This window comes from Erythrolamprus reginae, chromosome 1 (genome assembly GCF_031021105.1).
Source record: "Erythrolamprus reginae isolate rEryReg1 chromosome 1, rEryReg1.hap1, whole genome shotgun sequence".
Taxonomy (NCBI): domain Eukaryota; kingdom Metazoa; phylum Chordata; class Lepidosauria; order Squamata; family Dipsadidae; genus Erythrolamprus; species Erythrolamprus reginae.
The window spans coordinates 130,707,309-130,729,162 of record NC_091950.1 but is presented as its reverse complement, the minus strand read 5'-3'; the positions used below and the strand labels follow the sequence as shown (position 1 = coordinate 130,729,162).

At 39.0% G+C, this 21,854-nt stretch overlaps 1 protein-coding gene across 1 annotated transcript in view; it reads right to left on the bottom strand.

The window, feature by feature from the left end:
* Positions 1–21,340, bottom strand: part of MOB2 (MOB kinase activator 2) — a 145,852-nt gene extending 124,512 nt beyond the window's left edge. The window contains exon 1 of the mRNA XM_070765146.1: positions 20,829–21,340. Coding sequence (XP_070621247.1) covers positions 20,829–20,845 — 17 coding nt within the window. The 5' untranslated portion in view covers positions 20,846–21,340. The remainder of the gene's footprint in view (positions 1–20,828) is intronic.
* Between the last annotated feature and the right edge of the window lie 514 nt (positions 21,341–21,854).

The window sequence follows — 21,854 nt, the reverse complement described above, 5'->3', positions numbered from 1 at the left end:
AGAATTAAAGTCATCAACAAAAAAAATAAATTGTGAACACTTGCCTATTAAAAGGGAGACTGCAGGATAAAACATAGCATATTCAAAATAAGCAAGTTAAAGAGAACCAAATAAGGTCATCTTCTACAGATCATCTTACATAAGTAGCACTGTCACAGCAGAACCTGCTACTCATTTCTTAAAAACAGAATAACTTATTTTTAGCTCAGAAGGCAGTGCCATTGTTTCTTCTGTTCAAAAATGCTAATCAACTTGGTAAGCTAAAAAAAAAAGTGCTTTCCTCAGCAATGCACAATTATAGAAGCTGCCTAGGGTCTTGTGAGATGCAGTAACATCATATTTACAATTCTGTGCATCATACATCAGCACCAGAAAGAGATTGCCATAATTGGAAGTCCACTTGTTTTCAAACTTCTTCATTATTTTCTGACTTCAAATATAGTTTACATTTCAGAAGGGATAAGAGAGATTCTTGCTTTCACTCCATCAAAGGGAATACAATTTGGGAAATCACTGGTATTCTGTCGTTATTTGCTTGTAAATATGTTATACTGTACTATCTAACCAGCTAACAGCATTAATGCTAGCGAGTGTGGGATCCACTCCATTTATTACAGCAGCTTGCCCTGCCTTATTGATGAAGGTGTGGTTTTCTCTTTGGTAATTCCTTGACTAGGATATCATTTTCTGTTAGAGTGTTTGCCTGGTGTTAATCCATGCTTATCTGGTTGTTGGTTGATGGCAAGCATATATTCTTGTCCTTCTTAGCTTTCTTATTATCTCTTTAAAATGGTCTGTAAATGTGCTTAATCTCTATGTGCTTATAGATGACTAATTTGTCTGAAAATTAAATTACCAGGAATTCCCTGGCATTTTGGATTCAGCATTTTAGTCTAAGATTGCTTGCTTGCTTGATAGATTGAATTTATTTCGACTTCTATGCTGCCCAATCCTGAAGGACTGAAGGCGGCTTACAGTAATAGAAAAAAGATACAAATACAATAAAAAGAAGTCAAATATAAATATCTAAAACTATAAACCCCAGTTAAAAACCCACAACTCAAACAATCCAATTAACACACATGCATACCATTCAGTACAATCCAGCCATAACAGAGGCCAAATTCGTGGCCCCCAGGCCTGCCGGCAAAGCCAGGTCTTCGCAGTCTTTCGGATGGTTAGTAGGGTGGGAGCAGTATGGACATCAGGAGGAAGTTGGTTCCATAGAGCCAGGGTGGCCACAGAGAAGGCCCTACCCTGCGGCCCCACCAACCTGCATTGCTTAGTTGATGGGACCTGGAGGCCAACCCTGTGGGATCTGATGCTCAGTTTCCCAAATGAAACTATAGTTGAGCCTGATCATTTCAGTCTAAGGGATTTTCATTCCGTTTTCTGACTGCTACCGTAGTTAAATGTTCGTGGATGTTCTCTACTAGTTGTCTGTCTGTCTGTCCTATATGGTGACTGCTATAGTCCTTACATTATATATTGTGATAACTCTTTCCTTTTCTTCTTGGGCTACTGGGTCTTCTGATTTGCTTAAGATATTTTAGAGGGCTTTAGTTGTTGTGTGCTATGGTGATGTCACGTGGCTGTAATATATGTTGGTTGTTTCTGAGATGTTTCTGATATATGTTTCTGATATATTCACTCTGCTTCGGAGTAAGTGGCATATAAATGCAACAAATAATAAATAAAATATACAGTATTAATCCATTCGTGCTTGTTTTGATTGTGCTATAGTGAATTAAATGGCCAGCACTTTTTAATAAAGTTACGAGGTATCCATTTTGTTGGAAGATGATTTATAGGTAGGTTTGTTTCTTTCCCTTTCCTGGTGGTGCGGATTACTGCAGTGCACTTACACTGTTCTGACTGTGGAACGATAGATTGCTTCTTTGGTAATGGAGCCCTGGTTGTAACTGATTGCTTTTTTGATAGCCTTGCATTTTAAATTTGCCACCACTTCCTTTGGTGATGAGGATATCCATGAAGATCTTCTCTTCTATTGCAATATAGTATCTTCAAACATGCCATTACACAGATGGAAGCCTAGCACATGGGCAGAAAGAGAAGAAAGTAACAACTCGCTGTTGATCCAGCTTTGAAGGTCTCCTGGAAATAGAAGTGCTTTGTTAGCCAAATCATGAAGGTTGTGCCTCAAGGCCACCATTCTGAACATTACAACACTTCCAGACCCCTGTTACTTTCATATTATGCAGGGAATACTGCACCTAGGAATCGCTAGGGAAAATAGTCAAGGAGACTAGAGGTTTTTTTAAAAATTGTACTCAATATTATTAAGTATAATTAAATACAATATTTTTCTTTAATGATCATCTTTATTTCTGACTCAATTTTCTTCAACGTATGAAATATTTAGGGTGCTGCAGCCCTGAGTGAACTAGCCCCTCATGTGTGACCCTCATCATGATTTCAGTTTTGAGATTCATGGTCCAGAGAAATCAAAAGTTTAAGGAGAATGACTCCTTTGATCAATTATTAACTACAGTGTAAAATTATTCTGTGTTGCAGGTAAAACACCAAGAGGAATTCAATGGAGGGGAAACATACAGTATGTTCTTGCTAATTGCCAATCTCAAATAGGTGACTCAGAGAGACTTAGATAATTAAAACAAAATACAAAAGGAGATGACGGTGTGTAGGTGAGTCCCTCCAGCGCCCGAAAATGTGTGCCTGTTTGCTCCGTATAACTCCAAGAAGGAGAAGCAGTCAGGTTGAATGCTAAAAGACTTGGCCCAACTTTTCTGCTGGTTCTGTGGGCGTGCCTTGGTGGGAATGGCTTGGTGGGGGTCAATTGACTGAGTGAGCATGGCCAATTCAATGTCACTCAGAGCAAAGTGGGGCAGCACCTTGCTGTGAGTGACATTGGATTGGCCATGCTCACTCAGTCACATGACCCCCACCAAGGCACACCCACCCTGGCATGCCCATAGAATCGGTCGTAAACAATTTGAATCCCACCACTGACCTTCTGCTATTAGTTTAAAAAAAGAACAACAGAACAGACTGGTAAAATTTTCTGTAGTGCTATGTTTAAACACAATTTGTAAGAGTACCAAGAGAAAACAAATTGTTAAACAATGTTTAACGATAAGCATTATACAAAAGGAAGATTTATCAACTAAAAAGAGAGAAAACTTGAAAGTTGAAAATATCCACATGCATGCAGACACTTTCCTACAAGCATAAAAACCAAGCAGAAGACAGCTTGGTTTACACAAAGTGAAGGTAGTCCCCACCTAACCACAACTGAGCAACAACATTTCTGTCATTTTCATAAGTCATTGCAATTATTAAGTGGTCACCAAGTGACATGACTTTATTTTATGACCTTTTTATTATGTTGAGGAGGGTTTGGATTAGAAGATCTTCAAGGTTCCTTCCAACTCTGTTATTCTACAATAGAGCTATCTCTAATTATGATGTAACATCAGCTGGAATTCTGTTCATTAAAACAAAAATGTATTTTGTATTTTTACATCGTATAATATTGGCATATTAGTGAAATAGCATCTTCCTTCTTAGGAGCCAGAGTTAGCTTCTTGAATATCTAAAATAATATTATACAACAATGGCAGCAGTATATGAGTATGATTTTTTGAAAGTCAGTTATATTCTAAGTAGGATGGCTGCCATAATTATGCAAATCCCCGACTTTCAAAGATAGATTGCAATGCAACATATAGACCCATCGTTCAAATAAAACAGTGGCTGTGTGCCTTGGATATGTGGCTTTCTGAATTATGATCCATTAAGCTTAACAACCTACCAGCCATTATAACCTGCATGGCAGCTGTTTATTAAATCCTGCATATGAGGAAGGATTTTATCCCAAGCTGATGGCATGGTAGGTTGATTAAGCCAATGTGAATTACCATACACAGCTGATGGGATACAAATTATGTATCTGTGATAGCCATTATGATATTAATGTCATTTTAAAATAGCATGATAAAAACCATTTCCCCTCTTTTTTTGCAGTGAGATGTAACTGGGTCATACACAGCGTCCATATTATAGGAAAATAACCATTTTAAGACTTCAACTAGTCCCCATTAAAAAAAAGAAAAACAAAGCCAAAGCCTGTTTCAATACAAGATAAATTCTTCTGAGTTACGCTACACAGAGTTAGTATATTTTCCCCATTTACTATAGGAGTAGAAAAGTCTTCAAGTTGAAATCAACTTCAGGTTGATGACTGGTCAAATTCAAATTCAAATTTATTATTATTACAGCCATAGACCAAAACAAGTAAAAACACTCAGTAAATACACAATCAAAAGTTGTAGGATAAAATGATAAAAAACAGATAAAATTCATAATAAAATCCAGTCTATCAATTACACATTGTCAATACTACTAAGCTATGAAGTCTATATTCAGTTTGATACTATTAGGGAAAGGAATAAACAAGGTTGCCACCCTAATCACTTGTTTTACAAATCATGAAATCATAGATATGTCATGATGATTTTCTCATCAAATTTGCAAGAGTTTAGCCACTGCTTTGTTCAGAGATACTTTTTTTTTCCAATTTGCAATTTAGTGTACAGCTCTGGTACTTCCTGTTAATGCTGCTCAATCTTCAAACTCTTTAGCATACTCAGATCAGACATCCAGTGGGAGTGGCAGGTTCCCCTTTTCTCCCTACTGGTGCACTGCACACACGTCGCAATGTTGCACGCACACGTCCTCTTGCAAGATTTTACTTCCATGCATGCGCAGAAGCAAAAAACTGCCAAAAATCACACGTGGGCGAGCTTCCGCTTGCGTGATTTAGCTTCCATGCATGCGCAGAAGCAAAAAAGCACTGAAAATTATTTTTAAAATGGTGCCACACAGAGACTGGGAAAGACAGCACCGGAGAAGTCATGTGCAAATTGCACAACTGACAAGCCACTACTGGACTACCGCACCAGAGCACACTGGTAGGGACCCACCTCTGCAGTGGGAGCAGTAAAGTCTCACAATGAATGCGAATCCAGACAATTGCAGAGACACTTCCGTGTTCTTTTCTTGGCAATAAGGTGGAAATGGTGGTCCTTTCAGTTGTCTGGACCTGTTCTTTCCAGCTCTCCCAGATTTATTTTCAAAGGGGTCTCCTATCCAATCCCTTCACCAGTTTTGTCCTGCAGTCACTTCCCTAAAGTTAGCCAAGCAGTGATGGGCCGCTACCGGAATAGTCAGGTGCTCCTCTCCAGTAGTGATTTTTGGGATGCACACGCAGCTGCGTGTCCCCGCCAAGATTTGGCTTCTGCGCATGCACAGAAAGTAAAATCTCGTGTGAAGATGCTCACGTGATTGAGTTTTCAGCAATTTTTGCTGATTTTTTGCTTCTACGCATGCACGGAAACAAAAATATCGGCAAAAATTGCCAAAATCTTGCTCGCGCCCATGTCCTTGTGTAAGATTTTACTGGCTGCACATGCACAGAAGGAGAATTTTGTGCCGATGGGCGCATGCCCACTTGACACGCCCGTGCCCGTGACAACCTCAGAAGGCACACCAGTAGCACCTAAGATGGCAAGGATAGCTAGATGCTGCCATCTGCTGATGGCTTTGTTTTAGACATACAGTATTACAGTGGTACCTCGAGATACGAGTTTAATTCGTTCCGGACCTGGGCTCTTAAGTCGAGCAGCTCTTATCTCGAACGACTTTTCCCCATAGGAATTAATGTAAATAATTTTAATTGGTTCCAGCCCTCAAAAAACTCACAAAGTTAGTCTAAATTATGCAGAAAGACATGTTTTTAATGAAGAAATGTACATGTACATATAAATGAATAATGAAGTTTCTTTCACTTAACTTGTAAACTTTCTTAAACTTTTAAATTTACATATGTTCAACTTCTCTGCCACCCAATCCTGTAGGACAGAGGTCCCCAACCCTTTTTGCACCAGGGACCGGCTTTAAGCGATCAAGAGAGGAATGGGTGAATGAATGGACGGAGGGTGGGAAGGAAGGAAGGAAAGAGGGAAGGGACAGGAACAGAGGAAGGAAGCAAGGAAACTTATGAAAGGGGAGAGTAAGAGAGGAATGAGTGAAGGGAGGGAGGGAGGGAAGAAGGTGGGAAGGAGAAAGAAAAGAAGAAATAGAGGAAGGGAAGGTAAAAGAGAGAAAGAAAAAGAGCAAGAAAGCAAGAAAGCAAGAAAGCAAGAAAGCAAGCAAGAAAGAAAGAAAGAAAGGGGGAAGGGACAGGAACAGAGGAAGGAAGCAAGGAAACTTATGAAAGGGGAGAGTAAGAGAGGAATGAGTGAAGGGAGGGAGGGAGGGAAGAAGGTGGGAAGGAGAAAGAAAAGAAGAAATAGAAGGGAAGGTAAAAGAGAGAAAGAAAAAGAGCAAGAAAGAAAGCTGCAAGCACCCCCCCCCCCCCGAGCCCCCCAGGCCGGCTGCAACCTTTTAAAACATGCGCGCCGCTTCGCAGCTGTCTCCTGAAGCCGAACGCGGAAGTTAGCGTTTGGCTTCAGGAGACAGCTCCTTGGCGCTTGTATCTCGAATTTGGGCTTGTAAGTAGAACAAAAATATCTCTCCCCTCCCAGCTCTTATCTCGAGTTGCTCTTAAGTAGAGCAGCTCTTATGTCGGGGTTCCACTGTATATATTTTTTATTTAAAAACCTTCTAAAATATAATAGTCAGCTTTGGCTCTTTGGGAGAACAATACATTAAATATGTTCTCAAACTGTAACACAAAATAACTGTTTCAAAAAGTGCAGGTAGGCCAAAGATATAGTACTGTAATTTGATGGTTTTTACACTCGCTCCTTGCTATAATTACTGCGGTTACAAACTTAATCATTATTTCAGATTTTAAGTGCTAGCAATGAAAAGTAAAAAAAAATATGCAACTATTTTCCAGCATGTATTGCTCCAGTGTGAAAATAGTTTTCTGGGTTTTGAAATACTCTGAATTTTTTCCCCCTTAACTTCCAAACAGTTTGGAAGTTTTTGTCCGCCTACTATCAAGTATCACTTTAAATATAGTTGTGTCTTTAAATAAAATAATATTTCCACACATTTCATGTTCTTGCCATAACAGTATCTCTGATGTAGAGAGGTTAAGAGGAAAAAAAAGAATAGCCCAAAGTCATCCATAGAGCTTTTTCAGCCAAGAGTAGACTTGAATTTGAGCTCCAGATTTGTATCCCTTTATCACTGTATCATATTGAATCTTTGTAGCCCTTATCTTTTGCAGATCATATCACAATTGGAATTGATTAAGCAGAAAAACAGAATTTTGGGTTAAAAACTTTTAAACTTTGGGTTAAAAACACCACCCAGTTCTGTGGTTTTCTACAATGCAACTGTCGAGAGAGAAAAATAAAATTGTATCAATCAAAATAATAGTTACTGATTCTTCTGCATTAAAAGAAGAGGCATTTTGCCACAATATCTATTGTCTTAATTCAAATCTTTTAGGACTAAAATGCAACAAAGTAGTTCAAAGTTGACTATTTGTATAAGATGGATAGAGGAAGCAATTCAGACATGCTTTGTGTCGATTTATATTTACACTGTGACAAAGTACTTAATAATGTTGATGTGCATGAGCTGGCCTTTAGCTTGCAGTAAATATCATTTCATCTAACATTGTTAATTTGTCTGGTATGTCACAGAGTAAGCCCTTAATACTGTTATAGAATACTTTTATTCTAGCATTCAGTGGACTTTTTCATTCTAAAAGGTATATTTCTCAGGGGGGGGGGAGTTTAGATAAAACAAAATAGACAATCTGTTATTTATGCAATGTTGTACAAACCATAAAAGATTTCTGATATCAATTTATACTTGGTAACATGGTAAAGTTTAAGTGTTCCCTTTGTTTATGGACTTTATTCATGGAATGATTAACATAGTTACTATGTCTGAATTTGGCTGATATCCTGAAGGAATGATGTTGCCATCTAGATAAAAGAACACTGCCTGGCTTTTCTTTTGCCTTAGACCATGCAATGAGAGTGTCCGTCATAAGCACTTTGTTACGATTCTACTTTTAAAAAGAAAATCCTTATCTTTTATTTCCTATATTACCGTGGTGTCTCATTTAGAAAATAACTTTCTGTTCGAGTTCACATAATTTAAATCTGAGTATTGTATTGGCAGTTCTGCGTTAGCAAAAACTTCAGAAGAGAAGGATTTAGGGGTAGTGGTTGAGTGAGCATTGCGGTCAGGTGATAGGGAAAGCAAGTAAAATGCTTGGCTGCATAGCTAGAGGTATAACAAGCAGGAAGAGGGAGATTGTGATCCCGCTGTATACAGCGCTGGTGAGACCACATTTGGAATACTATGTTCAATTCTGGAGACCTCACCTACAAAAAGATATTGACAAAATTGAACGGGTCCAAAGACGGGCTACAAAAATGGTGGAAGGTCTCAAGCATAAAACGTATCAGGAAAGACTTAATGAACTCAATCTGTATAGTCTGGAGGACAGAAGGGAAAGGGGGACATCATCGAAACATTTAAATATGTTAAAGGGTTAAATAAGGTTCAGGAGGGAAGTGTTTTTAATAGGAAAGTGAACACAAGAACAAGGGGGCACAATCTGAGGTTAGTTGGGAGAAAGATCAGAAGCAACATGGGGAAATATTATTTTACTGAAAGAGTAGTAGATGCTTGGAACAAACTTCCAGCAGAAATGGTTGGTAAATGCACACTAACTGAATTTAAACATGCCTGGGATAAACATATATCCATCCTAAGATAAAATAAAGGAAATAATATAAGGACACACTAGATGGACCATGAGGTCTTTTCCTGCTGTTAATCTTCTATGTTTCTGTTTCTATTCCTATGATTCTATGAAGATTCCCACAATGAATCAATCAATATACTGTTTAGAAGATACCAACTGCTCAATCTAAAAAAAAAAAATATGACTTTTAGCTATTTTACTAAAAATGTGGTATAAAACCACATTTCTTTTGAAATACAGTGGTACCTCTACTTAAGAACTTAATTCGTTCTGTGACCAGGTTCTTAAGTAGAAATGTTCCTAAGAAGAAGCATTTTTTCCCATAGGAATCAATGTAAAAGCAAATAATGCATGCAAACCCATTAGGAAAGAAATAAAAGCTCGGAATTTGGGTGGGAGGAGGAGGAAGAAGAAGAAGAGAAGGAGGCCAGTCGCTGCCGAAGGAAGAAGGTAAGGTGAGGGGAATCAAAAAAATCCAAAACTTTAAGGCGTAAAAAAAAAAAAAGAGGGACTGTGAGGTGGCAAGCAGTAGCACACGCCTCCAATACACCCGGCGCGAGGCTGCCTCCCATATACTGCCTCCCATACACTGTCTGCTGCTGCTGCTACCTGCTGCCTCTTCCTTCCCATGCTGAAGGCTTCCCCTCTCCTCTTGCTCACTCGCTTTGTAGCCGGAGCCTTTCCTTCACTGTGGTGACTCCTCGGCTGCTCAGAGCGAAGGAAGCGTTTCTTTTCTCTGGGCGCTGGCAGAGGTTTATTCCCTCTCCAAACACCTAAAGAAAGGAAAATGCTTCGTTTGCTGTGGACTGACAAAGCCTCCTTAAGCGTCACCAAAAGGCTCCTCTGGCAGCCCAAGATGGCCGGGATTAAAGGGGGAATGGCAGGAAACTGGCTGGGCCTTCGTGCCGCTCTCAAATTTCCTGGGAAATTTTTCCAGGCTCAGGTTCTTAAGTAGAAAATGGTTCTTAAGTAGAGGCAAAAAAATCTTGAACACCTGGTTCTTATCTAGAAAAGTTCTTAAGTAGAGGCGTTCTTAAGTAGAGGTACCACTGTAATGTGTAGATGCAAAGTACTGCAAAACAAGGGAAATTCTTGCTTTGAGAAAAACAAATAAATCAAAGTGTTTTTTAAAAAAAACTATTAACAAGAGCTTTAAAAATTTATTTAAAATAATGAGTGCAAGGTAAGAATCTCATCTATAGAATTCACTAGGCTACTATTTTCTTAATTTATACCGTATTAACTTATTGTGCATTTATTTTAACAAAGCCACACTATGATTTTGCTGCAACTCAATATAAAGACAAAATTGATCCTAAATTAACCAGACTTTGCATTTTATTAGTTTACAAGGGAGAAATGACCCTCGATTAAATATCAATTTTTTTAAAAAAAAAATAACTGAAGGGAAACTTGTTTATCACTCTTTTATGACATGAAAAATAGAGGTGGATTTCTGTAATGTATAGAAGCAAAAATGAAGCAAATATCTGCCCAAGGGAGATAAGCAAATTAACCATTGATTAATACAGCATTATCTTAACCTATAAAATCTAATAAATAAATAAATCTAAAATAAATAAATTATCTTAACCTATTAAAAAAGCTAAGTAATTAGAATATGAGGTTACTAATATCTCATGAGATAGTGACAATCACTTCTTACTGTCATAATGAAAATAATATAAACATGTTCATGTAATTATGAGTTCAACTCAACTTTTGAGTTATCTAACATTATCTAACATAGATCCAACAATTGATATATTAGGAACAAGGGATCTAATATTCAATGTAACAATTGATAAAACACAGAACAAAACATGTATAAATGTTAGATGAAGAAAGGGAGCAAGTCCTAGTTTTATTTGTATAAAGGCATGCTGCATTCAGGAATGACATTACTGAAAGAGCCGTCTTAGTCTAACAGTCTGAAAAAAATACTGCCACAGTTCTTAGACTCATAAATAGCAATAGCAGCAGCACTTAGACATATATACCACTTCATAGTGCTTTGCAGCTCCCTTTTAAGCGGTTTACAAAGTCAGCATATTTGTCAACCAGCTAAATGTAGTTTGATGCTCTGTAATTGCTAAGAAAATTCTCAATTAAATCCTTGAATGCTTTCCAGGTGATTTTCTATGGCCCCACTGACAGGTTTTTGAACAGCAACAACAACATTGATGATGTATCTGATCTGCAAACCAACAAAATGCCTTCCTTAAAAATGGCATCAGTTATTTTTGGAAAGATCTGTCTCAGATGGTAGTAAAAACTTTCACTTTCCTTGTTCATAGCTTCCAAAAAAACTTTTATCAGTTCGAGTTTTATGTGAGGCAGAGGCAAAAATATCTTGGGTCAACGAGAGGTTCATGTGCCATGCTTTTCTGTCCTGGAACCAAATTCTTTCAGAGTGGCCATTTCTTTTTAATGTAATGTGACACTCTTGCACAGCTGTCCTATTTCCATATGTAACAACAGTACTTGGCATATCTGAGCTGCATTCCAAGCAGCAGAGCCACTACTTTTAGATCTCTACAGTTATTCCAGTTGTACTTGGTTACTGGATGTATTTCCTTCATGTGTGCAGCATAGCCAACAGATACTAAAACTTTTATGTACTGGCACTGTGTAAAAACAGAAGATTTCCATAAAATGGTATACTATGACACCCCAATATACAACTCTTTGTATTAAAAATATACATAATGAAGTGTCCACATCCCACAAATGCTGTTCCACATACATTATTTTGACAGCCCCAATAGGTTAATCTCAATTATATTCAGAAAGATTCTTATGTATTATTTTACCACAGACATAAAACATACAGTGATCCCTCGATTTTCGCGATCTCGACCTTCGCGAAACGCTATATCGCGATTTTTCCCACCCGATGACATCACTCTCTTACTTCCTTTCTCATCTTTCTTTCTCTCTCTCTTTCTCTATCTTGCTTCTTCCTCTCTCACACTCTCTTCCTCCCTCTCTCATCTCTTTCTTTCCTTCTCTCTCTTTCTCTATCTCTCCCCCACTTGCTGGCGGGCGGCGGGCGGGCGAGCGGGGGCATCAGCGAGGAGCCGGGGTTTCCCCTTTGCGTGGGCGGCGGGGAAACCCCGATCTTCGTCTGCTCGCTGCTGCTGCAGCAGCAGCGAGCAGACGAAGATCGGGGTTTCCCCGCCGCCCACGCAAAGGGGAAAGCCCGATTCGGCTCCTCGCTGCTGCCGCCGAGCAAATCAGCTGCTGGGCGGCCGCAGCAGCAGCGAGCAGACGAAGATCCGGGTTTCCTCGCCGCCCACGCAAACTCCACCATCTGCGCATGCGCGGCCATGGAAAAAGGGCGCGCATGCGCAGATGGTGTTTTTACTTCCGCAACCCTACATCGCAAAAAATCGATTATCGCGAGGGGTCTTGGAACAGAACCCTCGCGATAATCGAGGGATCACTGTATACCAATAAGTGCATATGTACAAAATACATTTTAAATCAATCCAAATGGGCAGATCAGGAGAAGGTAGCCTAAAATTTGCAAAGAAGACCTTGGCTTAAAACTGTTTAGTTAACAATGGTTCAAATTAACAACATCCTTCATAAAATCCAGTTATAGTTTATATTAGATGTTTATTTATTTATTATTTATTTATTGGATTTATATGCCGCCCCTGTTTGAGGACTCGGGGCAGCTTACAGCATATAAAGAAACAATATAAAACTCCTAAATCCCATTAATTTAACTAATCTAAAAGCCCTACTAACATTAAAAATCAATCATTCCCATTCAAACAACAGACATACATTACATTCGTCGGTCGGGGGCTAAAGTCTAGTGGTCCCAAGACTGGCGGCATAGATGAGGTCAGGCTCTTGCAGAAGGCAAGGAGGGTGGGGGCAGTACGAATCTCTGGGGGGAGCTAATTCCACAGGGCCAAAGCCCCCACAGAGAAGGCTCTTCCCCTAGGTTCCGCCATGCGACATTGTCTAGTTCTCAGGGCCTGGAGAAGGCTGACTCTGTGGGACCTAAACAGTCGCTGGGACCATGAGGCAAGAGGCGGTCCTGCAAGTAATCTGGTCCAATGCCGTGTAGGGCTTTATAGGTCATAATCAACACTTTGAATTGCATCCGGAAACCAATCGGAAGCCAATGCAGTCCACAGAGTGCTGGAGAAACATGGGCATACCTAGGAAGGCCCATGACCACTCACATGGCTGCATTTTGAACGATTTGCAGTTTCTGAAATCTCTTCAAAGGTAGCCCCATGTAGAGAGCTTTGCAGTAGTTGAACCTCAAGGTGATAAGGGCATGAGTGAGTAGAGACTACCTGTCCAAATAGGGCCTCAACTGGTACACCAGGCGAACCTGGGCAAATGCCCCCCTTGCCACAGCTGAAAGACTATGTTCCAATGTCAGCTGTGGATCGAGGAGGACACCCAAGTTATGGACCCTCTTTGAGGGGATCAAACATTCCTGCCCCAGAGTGATGGATGGACAGATGGACATGTCCTTGGGAGGCAGAACCGATAGCTACTCCGTCTTGTTGGGATTGAGTCTGAGCCTGTTAACCCCCATCCAAATCCTAACAGCCTCCGGACACCAGCACATTACTTCCACTACTTCACTGAGTTATGACCATCATCCTGGTCTCACAGTTACATGACTGAAATTCTGGTATTTGGCAATTGTCCTGCATTTGCAATTACTTTGCAGTGTTGTGCAGTGTTGTCACGTTTTCCTATGGTTTTTCTACCAAAACACTTACTATTTATTTATTATTTATTTATTATTTAGATTTGTACACTTACTATGAAAATTACAGTCCATTTTTTGTTTAAAAGTCTAATACTACCTGTGGTTTCCTGCCGTTTATGATCATTGCTGAAATTCAGCAGGGCTAAAAGTTTTCATCTCTCTAGTCAGACTTGAGAACAGCATTTAACCTTTCTGTTAAACTTGGTGAACTATTACTACTAATCTTAACCTTTTAACAACTATATGAATACTTCTATACACAGCAGAGAAAATGAACATCTGGGAAAAATATTTTACTTGGGGAAGAAGGCCTTCATCCTGCAGTGGAGAGACAAATGATAACGTTGCTGAGAAAACAATGTGGAGGTTATAATATTGCATATGATTGTTTTTTTCTAACAGTATAGCTGTGTACAAATGTATAGAGGTTTTTTTTTACTATACTGGAGAAGAGTCAAATTCTTTAATTAAATGGAATACCTGAATACTCTCACACCCAATGCAGCCATAAAACCAGGTGTAGCACCTCTAAGAAAACAAAACAGTGTAGGTAAAAAAACAAATTCTCTTTCCTGCATCACCAATTTATATGTTGTCATGTCATTGCCCCATCAGCTATGATCATAGTTACTCAGAGAATACCACAAAACATAACCTACAGCTATAGAAAACTTACCTCTTCTGAAAGAAATTCACAGTATGCTTTGCTTCTGGAAAGTATTAAAAAACAAAGTTCTTTTAGAGGGCCTTTTCTTGAGTTTATACCTGATGCCAACTCACTTTTTGTTTCCTGTGTTATTCTTTATCTTTTTGTGCCCTTAGGTGGGGAGGGGAAGCTGAAGTTATTGTTACCCTTGTTACAATTGCTCCTGATTGGCTTTAACTGTACCAAGGATGTTTTAGCTTTTGTTTATACACACTGTAAGCCATTGAGAGTCATTTGGTTAAAGCAAGGTAGAAGAAGTATAATCTAGCAATCAATCAATAACCTCATGCAGTTTCAGAATGCAATAATGGACCAAATTTGTACCAACCAAATGAAAAATGTTGATAGATTGACAAAACCAATCCCAAACTATAAATGTGTTTTTAAAGAAGTCATTCAAACTGTGAAAAATCCAAGATATGAGGATAAAAAAGAATGTTAAGGATGTGTACTGGAGAGGCAAACCATACTGGAAACAGCTGCCCTACCATGAGAGAAACTGGCAATATCTCTTACAGACAACCAGTTCTTCTGAGCCAAGGAATCTTCCATATGAGCTATAGCCTGCTTCTTCTTTATAAGGGCCTATTCATGAACAAGGCTAGGGAGCAGGAAATGGTATCAATCAAAAGCTGTGTATGAAGAGCAAAGAAATGAACTATGTAGCTCTTTCTCTCCAGGAGTAAAACCAAGAATTAGGAACTCCATTGTAATGCCTTTCCCTCTGCTTAGAGCTCAAGGACTAAGACTTGACTTCTATCCCTCTCAAAGAAAATATGTAGGTATTCTGGATTGTTCAACAAGATGCTTATATTAATCTAGCTGGTTTTAAGATTTTCAGCAGAAATAAATAAGTATTCAAGATCTGGTGTCATATACCGTAAAAGTTGTCACAGTAAAAATGTTTGTAGGTGCATTTAGTATAATTACAATTTCACCATTTAATTTACAATTTATAATTCCAACATTTATCCCTATAGTCCATAAACAATTTATGGATTAAGTAGAAAAAGTTCTCTCTCTCTCTCTCTCTCTCTCTCTCTCTCTCTCTCTCTCTCTCTCTCTGTGTGTGTGTGTGTGTGTGTGTGTGTGTGTGTGTGTGTGTTTATTTCTTCCCTCAGGTGTTCAGGCTCATATATTGCAGAATGGGAGACAATGAGGTATTTATTTTATTTATTTATTTTATTTTATTTATTGGATTTGTATGCCGCCCCTCTCCGTAGACTCCATATAGTGGTGATGGTACCATGCACATGCATGGAAGTCAGACTGGGGACTCTGGACCAGTCAACCTCTCTCAGCCCTAAAGTAAGAAGTCAAAAATAGCTAAAGCATTCTGGACCAGAGCAGTAGATCATGATCCAGAACTTTTAATGAAGTGGTCTTCATCCTGCAGTAGATTGACTTGGGCTGATCAATGTCATTTAGCATATTAATGTGAAGACAAGCTAGTGACACAGAAATAACCCCATACAATTTCTGAGCAGTAAAAAAAAGGGGAGTTATTTGTTTATTTGTTTTATTTGTTGAATTTATTTTGCTGCCTATTCACCAATGGTGACTACTAACAAAAAGAATCAAATAAATTTATATAGTATAATATAGCAAAAAAGCAGATCAAACAACCCATTTATAAAAGGCTCCCTCCCTCTCTGAGTTCCCCAGGCCCACTGGCAGAACCAGATTGTCAGTGCGTTCCAGAACACAGAGGGAGCCACCAAGGAGAAGGCCCTTCTTCTGGGTCCCATCAGGTGTATCTCCCTTGGGAATGGGACCTCCCTGCTCTGATGGGTTGGGTACATGTAACCTGCAAGAGACAGTCCCTCAGATAACCTGGTCTCAAGCATCAAGGGCTTCAAAGGTGACAATCAGCACCTTGAATTGCACCTGGTTGCTATATTCCACATGGTAAAAGCTTTCTCATTAGAGGTAATGACTGGCTCTTTGCTTATCACACATTGCAGCTTACAAAATTGAAATGTATGACCCAAGTTCTACTTTTATTGCCTGAACTTGTTTTTATTACTTGAAAATTATTGAAATGTAACCAAAGAAATTCAGTTCAAGACATAGGATTACATGTTGCTTCCCTGCTTCTGCTGGAAATTGATGCCCTGAGGCATATTTAGAACTAGAAAAAAATGTTAAAGATAAATGACTATCTTAGAACAAAGTAGTGTAAAGAAGCACCAGCTGTAAATTATTCCCAGTCTGATGAACAATGCAAGAAATATCAGACTGTTCAAGAACAGACAGAACAGTACCATAAAATTAAATATAAGTGTGAATGGAAAACCTGTTTTAGAACTCTAAGTCATCACTTTATTTAACTTTAAAAAGTGTTTTTAAGAGCTAAAAAGTTAAAAGAGTTAAATAGTTTAAAGTTTTTTTAAGGGAAAAAATGAAGAATGTAATTAAATATGAATGAAACTAACCAAATTGTATCAGTCAGCTATGCACTATTTAAATGATGGCATTCATACAAAAAGTACAAGCTAAGTGTTCAATTCCATTAAAGCCGTTTTCACTGGCAAAGCTGGGGAAGGATTGATTATTCTCTCTTTAGATCTTAAAACACTTTCAAAATATACTTGAGAATCCATAAGCTGCAGAATGAAAGAAAGTCTGCACATTTTGCAAGCAATTTCACCCCAACTATAACAGAGCATAACATAATATAACTGAAGTACAGCAAAGATAATAGCAATATTGCAAGACAATGCAGCTATAGATTTTAAAATTTGTATTATAAATTGTAACATATTATTTCTTCAATCTGAGTAGTGGTCCCAAGTTTTACTTTTCTTTCTTTGAAATTAATGACTGATAAAAGCAAAAGAAAAAAGAATACCACCTACCTACCTACCTACCTGTCTGATTTGTAGGCCGCCCAACTCCTTCTGGACTCTGGGCAGCGTACAACAATTAAAAACAACATAAAAATAATTAAAACCCCTAAGAATAAAATCATTTATTTCTTCTTGGCCAGAGCTAGATGGTATTGCTCAACGGCCCCAGGTCTGTCAGCAGAGCCAAGTTTTCATGGCTTTCCAGAGGGCCAGGAGGGTGGGGTTGGTGCAGACCCCCCCCCCCTTTCCGGGAGAAGCTGGTTCCAGAGAGCCGACGCCAATTGGATTTGCCATATAGTCAGTAACTTAACATGGGACTGTTCAGCAGCAAATTATAGGATAACATTTTGATTGCTAAATTATGAACTTTCAATAGCTGATATTCTCAAAGGACTCTATGGGAGCTGCGGCCTAGCTATCATATTATTTATTAATAAATTATTTCTTATTAAGTATATAATTGAAGCAAAATATTTCTGAACAATGCAAAATAATACACTTTTGTCATTAAGCTTTGATCTTCACATTCTTAGATTTTATGTAAGGTACACCCTTACATTATTAAGAGATTAGAAGCACTATTACAAGTGTTTGAAAACTTCATTTCATTCTCCTCTATACACATTCCATTCTTGACACTATTTTATATTTTATGCTTATTACTAAAGAGACAAGACACAAAAAGTTCAAGACAAGAGAAGTAGATACTTTTAATTATGTTTATAAAGCCCAGAAGTATTAAAGCTAAAAATTAGGTATCTGGGATCCAGAGAGTTTCAACAAAATTTCAAAAGGCATAGAGTTCCTAAAATTACCGGTAACTTGGAATATTGAAAATAAAAAACAAAAAACAAGTACTCCTGATTATAAAATTAATATTTTCTCATTACTAAAGGCCTAATACTATCACAGGCATTTATGAAATAAAGTTATAAAATATTCCAATATTATATTTAGGATTGACAAAAAGAAGTACTAAGTCAGCTATAAAAATAAATGCTTTTGAAAGTTTCACTGGAACCAAATATGTTCCAGTGAAAATGTATCTTAAATATATTAACATACAATAACATTACAGGAAAGTTAGAAATTTCACAAGTTCCTTTTCTCTTGAAAGAGATAACTAAATTTAACATTTCAGATAAGATTTGTTGATGCAGTATATGATATGCACCTAAGGAGATACTGTAATAATTTTTGAATAATATAAAGATGATAAATTTGACAAATTGACTACAAGAAAATATTGTGCATTTCCACAACATAGTATCTTAACAGTTACTGTTAAATATAAGGGCAGCAACTCAGCTGATCAACAACCAATTTCCCATGTAACAGGATAATACTTTTTCAACTTATTATAACATACAAGAATATTTCTTCCCCCTAGTTAGATGTAGAATTGCAAAAATCTTGTCAATTTCTCTAAAATATGTCATTAAGCCATGATGAGTAGCACAGGATCAAATTACTGAATAAACCTAAATAGCTTTTGAAGAATATTTACTTATAAATGCATTTGGATGTACTATTATTTATAAATCATAGAAATCAAGAATGTACACACAATTACTATAAATAAAGAGGCATAATCAAGCCAGCATACCATCATCACAGACAATCAACTCTAAAGTAATAGGAGGTTAATCTACTTTTTGTCTTCTGTGCAATAGACTATTACAATTCCAATACACTGAGCTCGCCTTTTCAGTGGTTAATGTTTGGTTTTAAACTCTGTCAAGGTCTTATCTTCAAACTTTCAACAGACAAACATACATTTAAACTGTGGGTTAAAGTGCAACAGCAAAGACAAAAATCTAAACTGACAGAAATGGGTTGAGACTATTATTCTCTAAATCCAAATTATTACAATATCAATAGACTGAGGCAATATTTGTGTATTAACTAAATGTCAATGGAGATTCTCAGTCATCCAGGTCAGGGTTGTCCCAAAGGTGCTTTTTCCAAGAGGCAATTGAACTTTAAGGTTTTTTCTTTTAAGATGTTTCGCTTTTCATCCAAAAAGCTTCTTGGATGACAAATGAAACAACAGAAGGTCCAGTTGCCACTTGGAAAAAGCGCCTTTGGGCATTTGTGTATTAAACTCCTTCTAATAACACAATTGAAGAATAATATTTTGGGCAGCTGGCAGGTTGAAATACATTACTCCATCAATTTTTTTTTTAAAGATTTCCCTTTCTACTTTTTCCATGTATTGTATATATTTCTTAAAAACTATTTTTAAAGCATCAGCAGTCAGGAATCTGTTATTACAGCACATTTCAGTCTCAACTAGTATTACTACTACTTTTGGACCCCTTGTTCTCCAGCAACACAAAATCCAGAAGCAAGCGTTGTAACGCTTTGTATTTTCAATTTAGAAACTGGTAGGTTAATGATAGCTGATCAAATATCATTTTCACTGTTCAGAAAACATTAAATACACTAGCTGCCACAGGAAGCCATTTATTACTCAGGTTAAAGTAAGCACTGTGCATTTCACTCACACCACACCCTTTCATGATTTTTGCCCACTTCTCAAAGCTGCTGCCAGGTCATAACCATTAACCCAATGTTTCCCAACCTTGGCAAATTGAAGATATTTGGACTTCAACTCCCAAAATTCCCCAGCCAGCAAATGCTGGCTGGGGAATTCTGGGAGTTGAAGTCCAGGTATCTCCAAGTTGCCACGGTTGGAAAACACTGCATTAACCAAGGTGTCTATGATTACCACCCCTGCCTACTTTTGCTTTGAAAAAAATAACACAACACACACACACACACACACACACACACACAGACAAACAAACACACACAAGATTGGAGCACTGTCCCCTGCTTGTACTTCTTTACAAACTGAAAGAAGGCTTAAACTACCTCTCTCTCTAAACAGGATGCACAGCAAAGAAAAAGAAACTCAAGAAGTTCTCACACGCAACCATTTAACCATGGCTGTTATTAATAACCACAGTCAAACTTTCATTCTTGTTTTATGGACTTTCGATTCCGGTGCAAATATCCGGTGCAATCTACCCTATACAGGATACAACCACCTTTTCATCTTCTTCCATTTTTTTTTTCTTTTCAAAAGCCACCACGATTTTAAACGGAAAGACAAGATGGGGGTAGGGGGGTAGGGGAAAGGGGAAAGAGAGTAAAATAAAAATTAAAATTGTTTTTTTTTTAATGATATTTGTGTAAAGCCCCCAGAGACCTTCAGGTGTTGGGCGGCATATAAATTAGATAGATAGATAGACAGACAGACAGACAGATACATAAGATAGGTAGGTAGGTAGGTAGGTAGGTAGGTAGGTAGATAGATAGATAGATAGATAGATAGATAGATAGATAGATAGATAGATAGATAGATAGATAGATAGATAGATAGAGGATCAGTAGGTAGATAAGTAGATTAAGTTGGTAGGTAGGTAGGTAGTTAGGTAGGTAGGCAGACAGACAGATATTAGATAGATAGATAGATAGATAGATAGATAGATAGATAGATAGATAGATAGATAGATAGATAGATAGATAGATAGGATGGATGATAGATAAAAGAAGCCGGGGTGGAGGGAAGAAGTCATCGGCCACGCACAAAACTCAAGAACAAACTTCCAACTTTGTGGCGCGCCTTAACTGACCCGGCGTCTTCCCACAAACACCGCTAGGTCCACGAGAGGAAGACGGGGAGCAGGGGCAACCCTCGAGGAGGAGGAGAAGAAGCAGTGGGAGTGGGGGGCAGAACCACCGAACTGGAAGCAGCCTCTGCCCTAAAACAACCCACCACCCCACTCAAGCGCTACTCACCCCATGAGCCAGTCCATGACGCCGCCTCCTGCAAGGCGCCGCTGCGGTGCTCTGGGCCGGCCGGGCGAGCGACCAGGCGGCGGGTCCGGCGACGTCCGTCCTTGCCTGTCTGCCTGCTTGCCTGAAGAGCTCGCGTTCACCGTCCGCAATGGCCTCGGAGGTGACTCATGGGTGCCGCCGGTCCCAACGAGGACCTCGTCCCGCCTGACTCCTCTGCTCTCGTTCTCTCTCCTCCTTGGTGCTGCCGTCCGAAACCGCCGTTATTTTTTATTATTATTATTATTATTATTTCTCTCCCCCCCCACCCCCTCCCGCCGCCTGCCTCCGGGCGGCTCCGCTGGGTTCCCGCCCCCAAAGGCAGCGCCCGCCGGGTTTCCCTTCAGCCAACCAGCCGAAGTAAGCGAGCGACACACACACCCTCGGCTCTCTCAGGGTGGCCGGAAGTAAACACACAGCCTTTCCTCCAACATTTTCCCCTCCCCTCCTTCTCTCTCTTTCCTCCCTCTCTCTCCGACGCCCGGCTACGGCAACGCGGAAGGGACAAGCCCGCCTGAGGAAAGATGGGAAATGAAGTCCGGGTCCAGAGCCCGTTTTTAAAGGAGCGAAGAGCGAGGCCGATGGTTAGAGGTGGGGTGGGGGAGTGGGCTCTGAGTTGAATGTGGGTGGGTGGGTTGTTTTTTCTTCTTCTCCTCGGCAGGCGTGATTTAGAGCAAGTTGCAGAGGGTAGAAAACTACAGAGAAATTATACGTAATAACCGGTTTTGTCCTTTTAAAAAAAAATAATTCTAACTTGACAAAATTTGGGGTACGCGTTTACTCAACTCGGGCTTACTTCTGAGTATGAATAGAATTATTATGATTAATACTATGAAATAGAATTGTTATGATTAGTTGCACAGCCAGCCAGATGTTTTGACTGAATTTGGCATTATTATCCAGCTATGGAGTCCTGAGATACAGTGTCCCCTCAATTTTCGCGGGGGATGCGTTCCGAGACCGCCCGCGAAAGTCGAATTTCCGCGAAGT